The sequence below is a fragment of the Cyprinodon tularosa genome, unplaced genomic scaffold (genome assembly GCF_016077235.1).
Source record: "Cyprinodon tularosa strain WSP-4 unplaced genomic scaffold, ASM1607723v1 ctg177, whole genome shotgun sequence".
Classification (NCBI taxonomy): Eukaryota; Metazoa; Chordata; class Actinopteri; order Cyprinodontiformes; family Cyprinodontidae; genus Cyprinodon; species Cyprinodon tularosa.
In genome coordinates this window covers 1,726,189-1,739,569 of record NW_024038589.1, presented here as the reverse complement: position 1 = coordinate 1,739,569, position 13,381 = coordinate 1,726,189, and the positions used below count along the sequence as shown (strand labels likewise).

The 13,381-nt window shown below is 40.1% G+C and overlaps 1 protein-coding gene across 13 annotated transcripts in view; it reads left to right on the top strand.

The window, feature by feature from the left end:
* osbpl8 (oxysterol binding protein-like 8) overlaps positions 1–13,381 on the top strand; it is an 84,538-nt gene that overhangs the window by 52,440 nt on the left and 18,717 nt on the right. Inside the window, exons 1-2 of one of the 13 annotated variants that reach the window (XM_038281884.1) lie at positions 5,702–5,775; positions 9,809–10,065. The exons of 10 other annotated variants lie outside the window; for them this stretch is intronic. In XM_038281884.1, the coding sequence (XP_038137812.1) occupies positions 9,915–10,065 (151 nt within the window). In that variant the 5' untranslated portion in view covers positions 5,702–5,775; positions 9,809–9,914. Of the gene's footprint in view, positions 1–5,701; positions 5,776–9,710; positions 10,066–13,381 lie in introns of those variants that run through there. 2 more of the 13 variants (XM_038281888.1, XM_038281889.1) reach the window with 2 other exon arrangements.

Genomic DNA, 13,381 nt, shown 5'->3' with positions numbered 1-13,381 from the left:
AAGAAGAGAGAAACGTAAAATATATTTTTAGAAATTAAATCATAAATGTCAGTTTTACTCTCTAGACTGTGTACCTATAAGCAAAACAAATTATATAAACTACATTTCCCTACCTACTGTCATTCATTTGTGGATTTCCACAGACAGACTCCTACCGTCTCTGTTCTGGGGGCGCTGATCAGACTGACCCATATTTGCAGAGAATCTGTCAATCATGTACTTTTGCTAGGTGAATTTAATGGCCAATCAGCGTCTCGAAACTTTATGGTCTTGGGGCGCTGAAAATACTGCACTTTTACAGGCTTCTGAACCCAAGCGCAGGTGCAGACAATGAGAGGGACGATGGCGAATGTAACGAGCGAGATGCAGCTTCCAGCAAATTCGGTGAGATCCTTATTTATCTACCCGTTTGCCAGAAGAATATCCCTGTTGTAGGATATGAACATTTCATGTCATGGTTATTGTGACTCTGACGAATCCACCTCGTCGCTTAAAACAACCTCTCTAACTTTGCGCGCCACACACACATTCCTGTTATACTGTGTTTGTGAGGACCAATACATTCGCGCTGAGACCAGTAGCTCCATGAACTTAAAACACACAAGCTGTTCCTGGTTACCTGCTGGCGTATTGAGGGTGCACACTTAGTATTTCAGTGGGGTTAGCCGTGTGTGTGTGTGGGTGTGTGGGGTGTGTGTGTGTGTGTGTGTATGTGTGTGTATGTGTGGTGGGTGTGTGTGTGTAGCCTACGTGTTTATGCTATGGGGACTTGTCATCTTCAGTCTGGCTGCATCTTTGCTGGGTTCAAATCCAGTTTGGTGTAATTGAATAAGTCAATGAATCTGTGTAAAAGAATTAAGTTGTAAAAATTATTTGTTTTTGTAAATCAATTGTTTGTGGAGGTAATATATGGACAAAACTGATTAATGAGAAGAAATCAGAAATAAGAGAGCCTGAGGTGAGGGGCTTAAACTATTTAATGAGGGCTGTGGGAAGAAAAGCGGCAATTTTTGTTTTCTGTTTCTTTGTTACATTGCTGGTAACTGGAGGGAGGCTGAGGCCCAGAGTATCTGGTATATGTTTAGTTTCTTTTGCACCCTATTTTGAGTTTTTGAGCTCAATAAATCACCAACACCGGTAACCCGACTGAGCCTGGATTCTTGGAGGCCAAAGAACCCCGTCACAGTGACCAAAATCATCACTGTTACTGTTATTATATAGTAAATTAAATCATTACTGTTAAATTGTATGTATTGTCCAATTGTTTAATCGAATTCTTATTCCGGATTAGTTGGAGACATACACTAGGCTATATCAGCCCCACCAAAAATATTTTTCACCAGCCGCCACTGCTGGTAAGAGTGGAGATCTGATAAACACAGACACGATTGTTTATTTAAAATGGATGGTTGCTTGGTTACCTTAAATTTAAAGTTTTGCAGGACTGGATAATTTTTATTTAACTGGGGCAAAATGCAAAGTGTGACAGTAAAGAAGTTGTTTCTTTGATTTAAGACTGACCGTACCACTAGAGGGAACCAGTATCTGCAGAGTGAAAGCTTTCAGGGACAGAAATGTTTTGTACATTTGTAGAGGCGTTAAAGTCGGGGTTTAAAACACTATTACACTTTGAGCATCACAGGAGCAAGGCACCGCAGCCAAGCTTTAAAGAATTGGCTTAAATTAAAAGGGTGAGAAAACCTTATATTGGATTTTATTCTATAGAACCAATGGGACATACATTTAGAGGTCATGATTGCAACTTTTTATTAAAACAGTTACTTTTAAAAAAAATAATACATCCAGAAAAGTAATAATTTGCCAAGAAAACGTAGTATGGAAATATTCTTTTGTAAATCCTTGCGGATCCAAAATAAATAAACACTTACCCTTGGATACATTGAAGTCATGGGGAAAAAGGAGCTCAGGCATTGCTAGATTCTGGTAACAACTAGATTAGTTAGAGCTGAGAAATTACCTTTTCTGAGTTACATGTTGCAGATTCAGCTCCCCATCCTCCCCAAAAAAAGAAGCAAAACGAGGATAAACATTGATTACATTTTCAGCTAAAGGAAGCAAAGGAGTCCAGTGCCATTCAGAAGTTACTGCTTTTCTTTGTACCTGATAAGTTCGCTGGGAAATGGTACGGAACTAGAGTAGATGAGGGTGAGTGCGCCCCCTACTGACCAGGAGGTGTTAAACTTCTAGATATCGCCTTTGAATTTGTGTTTTATAAGGTGTGTAAAAACAAAACAAAAAAATCTTCAACTTTTTAATTTCCACTATCAGGACTAGAAATGTAAAAAAAAATTACTAGCTGTCAGCAAATCATATCAAACCAGAATTTAACTTTTGTTTGCACATGCAAAAGGCTGAAAAACACCACATGCATATATTTCTGTGTACTGATTTGAAACATGGTCCAGGTGATTGTCATCTGTGACTATTTACACCCAACAAGACGGGATGGAAGCTTTAGCAGACCTTCGACTCTTTCAGTTCCTAAATAAGTATCCATGGCAACAGATTTTTTTTTTCTTCCATTGAACCATACGGATGTCGGAGCCAGTAGAAACTGGTCTTGATCCGTCAGAGGAAAGTCGAAGCCCACGCTGTCTCGACGACAGCTTGAGCTCTTTGTCGTCGAGACAGCGTGTTAGCATCTAAGCTTTCTCCCATAATTCCTTTGGCTCAGACCCGCACACATCACAGTGACACAAGATTACTCAAATCCAGAAGATTGCAGTTGGAGCCGTGAGGGAAAATTCACAGCCAAGGTGTGAAGATGAGTGGTTGTTTAGCAGTGTCACAGTTCTATCAGATCACAAGCATCCAGACACAAGAATTCTTCTCCAGCAGATGAAACGCTTTGGGTTTATATCTGAGCGCTTTCTGGTCATTTTCATATGAAGAAACCTCATATTGGGTTAAATAAGGCTACCGTACTAAGTCCTGGTATCCTCATGCATCACTGTCGGCCTTATTTCAGCCTTTAAATAATTAAAGATTTCCCTGCTTTCATCATGTGTCGGCTTGGTTTGGCTGATTCTTATAGAAGTCTGTTAGAATATCCCACATGAAGAGAAACCTTTGCTTGATGACTCACTGACAGCAAAAAGGAACCAAGAAGCTCTTTTGACAACATGTCTTCAACAAGCTTTGAAGTCCCTCTTGTTGATTCATCCTCTGTGAGCATCTTTGAATGTGCCTAACTATAATATACAGAATGGATATGATTTTCATCCAAACCTATTAGTGCTCCATCGATGTCCAATATTTCATCACATTTTAATTAGAATTTATAGTGTACTTTAATGGGATTTAATTCAATAGACCAACTCAGAGCCCTGCATTGTTGGGGTGACAACAATCTGAAAAGTGTGATGTGTGTTTGTTTTCAGCACTATAAGAGCCACAAAAAAAAATGAAAATAAAATAGCTGTGGATCAAGTTTAACAGATTTTCTTCAAGTATCTTCCTTTTATTCATCTCAATCCATTAACAGCTTCTTTATCTCTGCTGAACAAAAGCCTAAAACACCTTATTTACTGTAACCAGCACCTCTTCGCATTTTTGCAGTGTGGCAAATACCGAGCTTGATTCCCGTGGATCTTTATCAGCAATGGATTTTTTTTTTTTGCAGACCAGATTTGTCTACTTAAAACTTTTTCTTGACTGGCATTTCCTAGCTAACATGTGAGACCTTCACAGAACATTCAACTCCTTTTAATTCACATCTGGAGACAATAGGCCTCATGCTAGAAGTATTCGTACAAACAAATTTGTAAATACCACATTCACCCATTTTTCTTATGTTTCTAATCTTTTCTCAGGTACAAACTTATGAGTCTGGAGGACTCGACGTAGAAGTTATGTTTCCAAACCTAGTTTTTCACTGAATGACTACATTTGTTGTTACTTAAAAGCAATTGTCCACTTTATTAGGCCACATCTGCAGAAAGTTGGTAGCCTCGTGAGACCATCCTGATCTCGCCAGCTTTCAAGGTTTCACTCGCTAATCAGTCTGGAGATTCTCCGTTAAAGAAAATTTGGAGCCGTTCACCAAACGAACGTCCAATCAGCGTTGGCTTTGAGGCGGGTTGAGGTGTGACGCAACGAGAAGCGCGACAGTTCAGTCTAAAGAACATGGCGGCTTCAGCCGATAAAACTAGCGTTAGCGTGGCTATCGAGCAAGTTTTATCGGATTCACAGAGTATTTCTTCACTGAAAGAAGAGCAAAACACTGCTCTGGAGGCTTTTCTCAGAGGAAAAGATGTTTTTGCTCTTCTCCCGACTGGTTTCGGCAAGAGTAGCCTGGCTTGTGGTTGTGTTTCGTCATCGCTCTGTTACGTCATATGCTTCGTTGATCTGATTGGTTTATTTGGCCCGTCTATCACCAACATAGGCCAATCAGCTAACCAGTATTTTCGCCCCTTCCCAAAATTACTTCAACGGAAGGTTTCCAGATGGATTTGCTTCGCATATCCATCTGGCGGAGTCAGGTTAGAAAGTTGGTATGTCTGTATAGAATGGATACTGGTTTCATCTGTCAAAAGAAAGAACAGTCGGTGAACTCTGTGAGATCAAGCTATTACTGAAATAACATCTGGAACAGAAAATGGATAGAAAGATCAGAAAAAAGGTTCAGCTGCTTGAACTTCTTTTAACAGTAAGACACTCATTCAGTTCATTTCATGGTGCCGCCGTAGCTTTGTCGTTACACTAAATGTGGAATGTTTGAGTTTCGCCTTTTAAAGTTTTTATATTTGTAGGTCTGTATTGGAGAGATGGAGAGTATGGTGAAGGGATGACAGGCATGGATGTATTTTACAGGTGTAGGTATGTATTAAAGAGATTTAGCAGAATGACCTGTTATGGCGGGTGATGGTGAACTCATGTTAATTGATTGATTTTATTGATCTCATAGTAGAGAGATTTATTCGTAACATTGGGTCAATTGTCAAAAAAGAAGGAGGAGGAAAAGCTGCACAGCGTATATGAAGTATATAAAGTGCGTCCACAATAATAGGGTTATTGCACAGGGTTTTAACATAGGTATCAGTATTTAGATCAAATGTTGCACCTCTTGCCTCCACCTGTAGTTTTATTGACTTGCTTTTACTAGACATGTTTTTGATATCATTTTCGGATGTGACGCTGCTCAGCTCTCGGTCAGCACAACCTGGATCTCCAAACTGGTTAAGTCTCTCTTCCTTCGATGCCATTTCTGTGAATGAAAACAGTCTGACAGGGCTGGATTACATCACATTTCTTAGGATCATTTACAATCGTTCGCTAAAGTTAAGAACATTTGTTAAATGTGATTATGGTTCACTCAGGGAGCCCACAGTAGGAGAAAGTAAAATAAATTAATGACAGGAATTCAAAAATTTTGCATGGGTATTAAGTTAAGAGTGAATGAACTAAAATGAGCAGTAGAGGGAGATGAAAAGCAAGGGAGCAGGTGGGATCAGCATGGATTTAGGATCAGCTGCAGGGATTAGGCCCCGTCAGACAGGGCTAACTCCTCGGAGGAGGCCGTCCTGATCTACAACCATCCCTTCCTTCATGCTGTGCTCTCATCCAGTGAGTAAACCCTGAGCACTGGCTCGACCAGAGCAATGCACCATGTACGGGGAAGAGACAAAGCCAAATGAGAGGACACCATTGAGGTCCCTGCTCCCGGGGCTGGAGGATTTCAGAGTGATTTTTAGCATGACATGAGAGATTAAGCTGCTTTGGATGCTTTTTTTTGATAACCATCAGAAAACTAAGGTACGGTAGAGTAGAACAGTTTTTGATTGCTGAATGAATGCAAATATACTTTCCTTAAATGGCTTCTTTGGGGACAGAAGAGAAATCCTAAGAACATAACAGCCCTGAAATAAGGTTTTTGGGGTGTGTAGCATTGTTGTAGTGACTTTAAAAAGGAACACCTACCTTAGAAGGTATCAATAGGCCTATGATTTTAAATAGACTCTTTTTTTCCAAAGGTAATCCCAGGCTTACCAGGTCTGCTTGTTAGTTGCGTTAGTAGTTTTTGCTGTGTGTGACTGAGTCTCTCCGGCCGTCTCTGGTGTAGCCATCATTACAGCTGTGATGTAATGTTTTATTATTTCCTTCAGTCAGATATGGACCCAGTTCATTTTTATTTCCATGGCAAGGATGTGAAGAATTGACCCAAATGTCATGAGTAATTTTAGATAATTTTTTTTTTAAGTGCTTCATGTGTGCCAGTGGCACGGCAGGAGCGGACGTTTCCTCTGCACCCAGGTTAATTAGCAGAGGGAAATGATTCACTCATTCCAAGCATCCTATTACCTGTTTTAATTAAAGCGCGTTCGAGTCAGACAGCGAGGGCGGCACATTTTACAGCAGCAGAAGGTTCGGTAACCACGGCTACGGTAGTTTTAGAAAGGATTAGGCTGTTAGTCCATAGAGACTGTTCACGTGAGACTCTGGTATAGTTTGTGCAGAGACCTGATTAAAGGCTAGCACGGCGCTCTGAGATTTTGATGTCAAGACATCATCTTGTCATCTTTTCCAATGCCTGTCATCTTTCAACTCACATATTTACCTCTTTTCTGGTAAACCATCATGGATGAATTGCAGTGAAAACAGCTAAACAGTTCTGAGGCATCTACTTTAAGGTCTTCTCTACATTTTGCTGCTTTGCAACCACAAAACGTAATGTGTTTAGTGAGTTTAGCAGAAGACAGGAGTGTGTTTTTGTAAAGCAGAACAATAATTAGGGGAGTTTTGGCCTAGTGGGTTAAAGCTGGAGGCAGTAGTAGCAGCTCAACAACAACTGCTGCTTACCTTATCAAGGCTGCACTTTAAGAAATTAAACTGTCTAAAGAGCTGTTCTAAACTAAATTTCTTTTTGTATACACTGGTGTATACAAAATTACAAAATAAATCTGTCTAAGTCTAAGACTAAAGTCTAAGTCTAATATATTTCTGAACAGGGCAGCACCCCTAAGCAGGGGTGCTGCCCTGTTCAGACCTCAGAGGTTTGTTGGGAAACAAACATGATCAGGTAGACCAAAGAACACAGCAGGTCAGTTTTGTAGAAGTTGAGACCAAAAGTTGGTGTTCCATCCGCCAAAACATCATATGATGCTCATATTTGTGGATTGGGCTAACAGTTTTGACCGTGAGATCATGAGTCGGACAGGGAATAATACAGTGGTGAAGTGAAACATCCATTTGGTTGAAAATATCACCTAAAACGGTCACTTTACTAAGTAAACATATCAGTAAAGCAGCATTTTTGTGCAAATGTTTATCACAAAGGCTCATTCTCAGCAAATACAGCGATTAGATCGTCTTGTGTAGTCTAGTGTAAGCAAACACTAACGCATTTAAATACATTCTCATCCGTAATACGAGCTTAGATATACAGAAATTAATTTAAAAAGCAAAACACTGCTGCAATCAATGTTTTAATTTACTCCAGAAATGGCGGGTTTTGTGACAGAACCTCTCAGTCTAGCTGTGTATTTTCGTCCATAGAGTAAAAAATGATGTTAAATCACTCCTGAATGCCAATAAGACATTAATGTGTTTGGTTTTATGCAACAATATGTTTTTTGATCCTCCTAAAAGAAGCTTTCTTGGCACCAATAGAGGCACATGTACAGGTGGCTGTCTGTTGTTTTAAATGATGCCAGGTTTGCAGAAAGGGCGCACGGTTGATCTGCAACATTAAAACACCAGGAATCTGATTATCCACGATGCAACACACTTCCTTCTGTCCTCAATAGAGCTTTTGTTTTTGTGCTTGTTTGTGTCCGTTTAAGTGCTGCCTTATGACCTCGTATCCTCACAGCAGTTACAGGCTTTTAGGATTACAGAGATGCATCCCTCATAAGGGACATTTCACAGCTATTTATCGGGAGATAAGAAAGAAAAAAAAAACTCTTTAGCAAACGAGGAAAGGATGGGCGTTTGGAGGTGCAGAAGGCTGCCACATGCTAGGTGCACTGTCGCTACAAGTTACCGCTATCACACTGAAAGCATCTTCGAAAAGTCCAGTAAAGCTTCTATAACTGCAAAAGTAAATAGTAAACCTGAAAGATAGTATAAGCTAACTCTGTTTAACTAAAAGCTTTGCAGAAAATTGCAGCAGGAGAATGGTAGCGAGTAACTGACTGAGACTGTACTGCACACGAAGTAACGCACCCCTCCCGTTACTACTCCAACAGAAAGCCATGGGCTGCCCTAGGCTGCTGCTGAATGCATTTAGATAGAATAGATCTTTGTTCATATTGTTAAAAAAGAAAAAATCTGCTCTAAATACCCAACTTTTTAGCTCATGAAGCCAAATTTAATAGTGCCACAGACTGCCGACCCCAGCCTTTTAATAGGTATCTTTATTTAATTGTGCTTTTTATAGTTTAATGGTGTACCATATATTAGGTACACATATGCTATTTAAATCTTCTAAACCACTTTGGGAGCCTTAGCTCTAGATCCGTGTTCATTTCTGTTTTTATTTTAATGTAAGATTTTCTTTTAATTGTAATTAGTAAAATGGATTTGTATCAACTAAAAGCAGACAGGCAAATTGAATCCCACAGTGATAAATGAAAGATTAGCAATAACTGTAAATTTTAACCCAAAATAAATGTATAAATACATATATTCATTAAGGATGATCATTTTTAAACGTGTTTTAAGCAAGGAAGTTGAAATATTATCCTAAGGCAATTATTACTCAGGCCTTTGTTACAAGCACATATCAAATCCTGCAAAAAAATGGAAAGAAATTGTTTCTGAATGATTAAATTCATACACGGCAATTTATTTTTACTGTTTTTAGGGAGCAAAACTGATGCTAAAACACCAGAATACACCTATCGGGTTATATTTGGTTATTCTCACAGAATGTTATCAATTATTTAAATTATATAAATGCTGCTAGCTAGTCGTTCCTTTAAATTTTGTAGCCGCTATAAAATGGAATGTTTCGATATAAAAGGCCCAGCTGAGAAAAAAAAAAAAGCATGCCTGAAAATCTGTTATTTATTACCAGGAAAAAAAAAAACATCAATAAATTTAACTGAAAGATCCGGCTACAGGGAAGGAATCGGGAAATAATGGATCATTTTAGCTTTATATAATAATAATAATACATTCTATTTAACGGCGCCTTTCTGGACGCTCAAGGTCACTTTACAGAGAATAAAAATGAAAATACAATCCGTAGATATATGCAGTCCTATATGCAGCTTGCTAAAACTGAGCTCAAATCTGACAGTTTGAGGACTGAAAATGTGTTGGAGGGCGTGTGGTAACCGCAAGAGTGTTGAGATTTTGATTCAGTCTCACGCTGGTAATTATTCACCACAGCTTCTAAACATGATTAGAAAAAGGAGACTGAACGTCATGGATTCAAGATAATAAGGATGAATAAAAAAAGTAAACCAAACAAGGCTGTAGAGATCTTTAGAAAGCATCAATCTGCCTCCTAGATGCTGGAGACGCCAATGATTCATGGACATGCAGGTGGAAGCTAAGTATCCCTTTGGATTCACACGGATAATAAGAAACTCCTGTGGGGAAATTCAGCAGCAGAGGAAGATGAGACATAACAGTGTTTTTTTATCAAAACAGGATGCAGCTCCCCTCCCATCCGGAGCAGAGGGAGTAGGCGGGGCTCGGCTTATTCCTTATTAAGTACTTACAGGCTCTCAGTCACATAGCAGGAAGAGAGAGTGTAAGGGAGACGGGCCGATTAGATGCTCTGATTCAGTGCATGCACCCTGAGCTCTACATCTGTTTTCTTTCCTCCAATTCACGCTAGAGTGAATCGGTTCCCCCGTCACCCTCCAACCTTCCAAACCCCCTCAAGCGTTCCCAGCTGCTCCACCCCCTTTCCTTCCCTCGCTGAGGGAGCTCCGGCCGGGCCCATGATGAAGGAGGAGGGCCTGCTGAACCGTCGACGTTTCTCCACGTGCGGCGGGACGGCATCGGTTCGGCCTCCACACCCGGACGGACGAAAGCTCATCCGCAACGCCTCTTTCGGAGGTTATAACGAGCTGTCGCCCATCTCACTACCAGGTGGGTGTGTGGCAGCGTGGATGCTCCCAATCAGGACTCAGTAGTAGTTTTAGCTCTTAGTTTCTGGGAGACTGCTTTAGAAATGTTTTGCTGTTCTGCTTGTATTGACTTTAGGATGGGGAGAGATGCCCTCTTTGTGTCAACACAAATTCAACAACACTCTGGTGTCATTCTGGAGGGATTTCGTCCAACCCCTCTCTAAAGTTTACTTGGCTTTACAGACAGTATCTTGCGTCCTGTCACAGTGTTCCAGTGAGTCTGGACCCTGGATCATCACAACGCCTCCATTGTTTGTCTTTTCAGGGTTCTTTTTCTAGATTTGCTGTTGTGTTTGGTGCCATTGTTCTCTTGGTTAGACATGGTGTCACATTTGAGTCTCAAAAAAAAAAGGAAAAACTCCAATCTAGACCCCTTCCAACACCTTGTTTAGCAGCTGTTTGTAGGTCATTGTCAGACATCTCTGCTGGGTCATTTCTGTTGTGGGAGAGACGTCTTGTTAACGTTGTCAACTGGTAGATGTCTCAATAGTCTTTAAGTTCCATCTTTCTTAGTTGGGACTTTCGCAACTATGCATTTTCATGTTTGCTTTTTTGATCATTACAGCTATTAAAAGTTGCAAACCTCGACCTTTTTAAAGTGTATCCAGTGGAAAATTAAGGATATTCATTATTATCAAAACAAAACGGTTGAATAAAATGGGACCTATTCATAGTTTATTCAATGCAAGATAAAAGCTCATGCAACCTGGTGATGGACAGCTCCTCTTGTTTTGGTTCAGCTTTGCTGCTTCCAGTCATTCCTCAATGAAAGTGCAGTTATAATCCTCGTTTGTTTGTTCTTTTAAAGTGCCTTTAATCCTACATTAACTGCAGGATTAAATCAGTCCATCGCTCATTTGTGAAATGGCTTTCTGAGATCTTTGCTTTGTTCATCCTAATGAAAAGAGCACAAACCTGGAGGCAGACAGCTGGCTACCGCTGGTGCTTTCAAACAGAACATGTCCCCTCATCCACCTTTCCTATCACTATTTTTAACTCCGGTGAAACCCAGTTAAACCTGACTGTGCGTAAACCTTGTTTTGCAACCACCAGTGGATGCACTATTTATGACTTCTGGTAACTGTCCTCTCTGTATTTCTTCATCTGAATCTCAGAGCTTAAGGCTGTATAAATGGCTGAGCGTAGAAAGTGTTTGCTATGACTGAAGATTTACGCCAACGACCTTTTGGCAACAAGCCGCTTCTTTCCTTCTCTAAAGTACCTCCTCCAGCTATACAAATCTCTGACTACAAGACAACATATGAGTCATAGTCTTTTCCCTCACAGCTGCGGCTCCATTAATCCTCATTTTTGACATTTAGCCAGAAGGTGAGAGCTCTAGGAGCCCCTCGAGGAGATGACTGCAGCGGGCAGGTTGTACTAACACAATTGTCCGTTTGTGGTTTTAGATTTATTTTCGAGAGCAATGTTTGTTTCATCGTTTTATATTTTACTTCCACATCTCCCCTTGTCTACAGTGTTTCATACTTAATAGTTAGAGACCTTTCCTTTCACCTTAAACTACCTGGTCAACCTCTAGCCTGCATTTTGCTGAGCAAATGATCAACTATGTGGTTGACCAGGCGGTTTAAGGGTTAACTATCCTCTCCAAGTTTTTTTTTAAACATATACGTAAGAGAAATTCATAAAAGATGGATGAATTTTAATGTTAGTGAACCTTTTCTATATGTCATAGTAAGTGTCCTCTTAAAATGCCTAATGATGATTAATTGTCATTTGCTTGGTAGAGTTTTAAAGGTTTTCAATAAAAATGCACTGATCAGAAAAGTGTATCTATTTACCAAACTCCAGTTCTTGCTAATATAGAACTTATGTTTATCTAACGTTATTCTTAAGGGGCCCGGTCTCATACTATGCCTACTAAAGAAAAACACTAATAATATATGTTCATTTTAAAATAGATTGCAGGCGTTTGTTCATATAGTCTTTACGTAGTCTTTTTTTTAGGCTAAAAAACGATTTTTGCACTGGGCTCAATCAGCAGACGCAAACCTTGTGGTGTACTGTCGCCATCTGCAGGCAGTGCTCACTCATGGCTCCATCAACTTGGCAGCTTGAGGCTTTGAACTGAATAAACTTCAAGATTCATATTGGTTTTTTAAAGTTCTACTTGTCACTTGCCTCTCCTAAGATCTGATACTTTTTTGCCCTTTTCACACTTGACCTTGAAATCTTCTCTTTTCATACAACTGCTTGAGAAATGCTAGCTTGCTTGGCAATTACTTCCTTTTGTACTTATTGTGTGCATGCTCAATACCATACCCCCAATCATCTGTTCTTCTGTTAAATACACAAAACGCTTGAGTTTTAAAGCATGGGGAGCAACGTTAAAGTGCTAAATAATGAAAAATATTGAAATAATACATTAATAGCAAATAGGACTCCAAACGTTTATATGGAATCCAACCAGAGTGAGCTACAGGTATAGAAACTCATCACATTGTGGTAGGTATTGCCCACTTTCAGAATTATAAATACCAGTGTTTAAAATGGCTTCCTGGTGTGAGGTTTAGATAATGGGTGCAGAGTGTGTTTGGGAGAGAAGCTGCTGCAGAACTGGATCAAAAATAGAAAACAGATATTTTATTTCTGATTAGCTGACTTTAGGTATGGTGCATCCACTGAATAGAAAAAAAATATCTAACATTTAATTATCAAACAGACTGCCAGAAAATCGTCCAGTTCCTCTCAACAGCTGATTTAATTCAGTTCAATTCAATTCAGTTTATTTATATAGTGCCAATTCACAACACATGTCATCTCAAGGCACTTTACAGTTCAAGCAGATCATACAGTCAAATTGATTCAAAGTTTTCTATCTAAGGAAAACCAGTTGATTGCATTGACTCAAATACAATCCCTCACACTAAGCATGCTTGTAGCGACAGTGGAGAGGAAAAACTCCCTTTTAACAGGAAGAAACCTCCAGCAGAACCAGGCTCAGTGTGAGCGGCCATCTGCCGAGGCCGACTGGGGTTCAAGGAGACAGAAGCAGAGATACAAAAAGCAGCTGTAAAAGGCGGCCCCGTCCAGGAAACACACAGCCAGGCAGACGAGCTCCAAGGCAGCTCCCATGTCAGAGGATGGAAAGAGCACATCCAGCCATACACGGTCAGAGAAACAGGACCACACCGGAAAACAGGCCGATCTATAAACAAGGGTGTTGATGGAAGCAGCACAGCTGATATTTCTCTCCAGGATGGCGTCACAGCCAAACAGGAACAGACGAGGCAAAGCCACTCTGGGGAAAAGCAGAG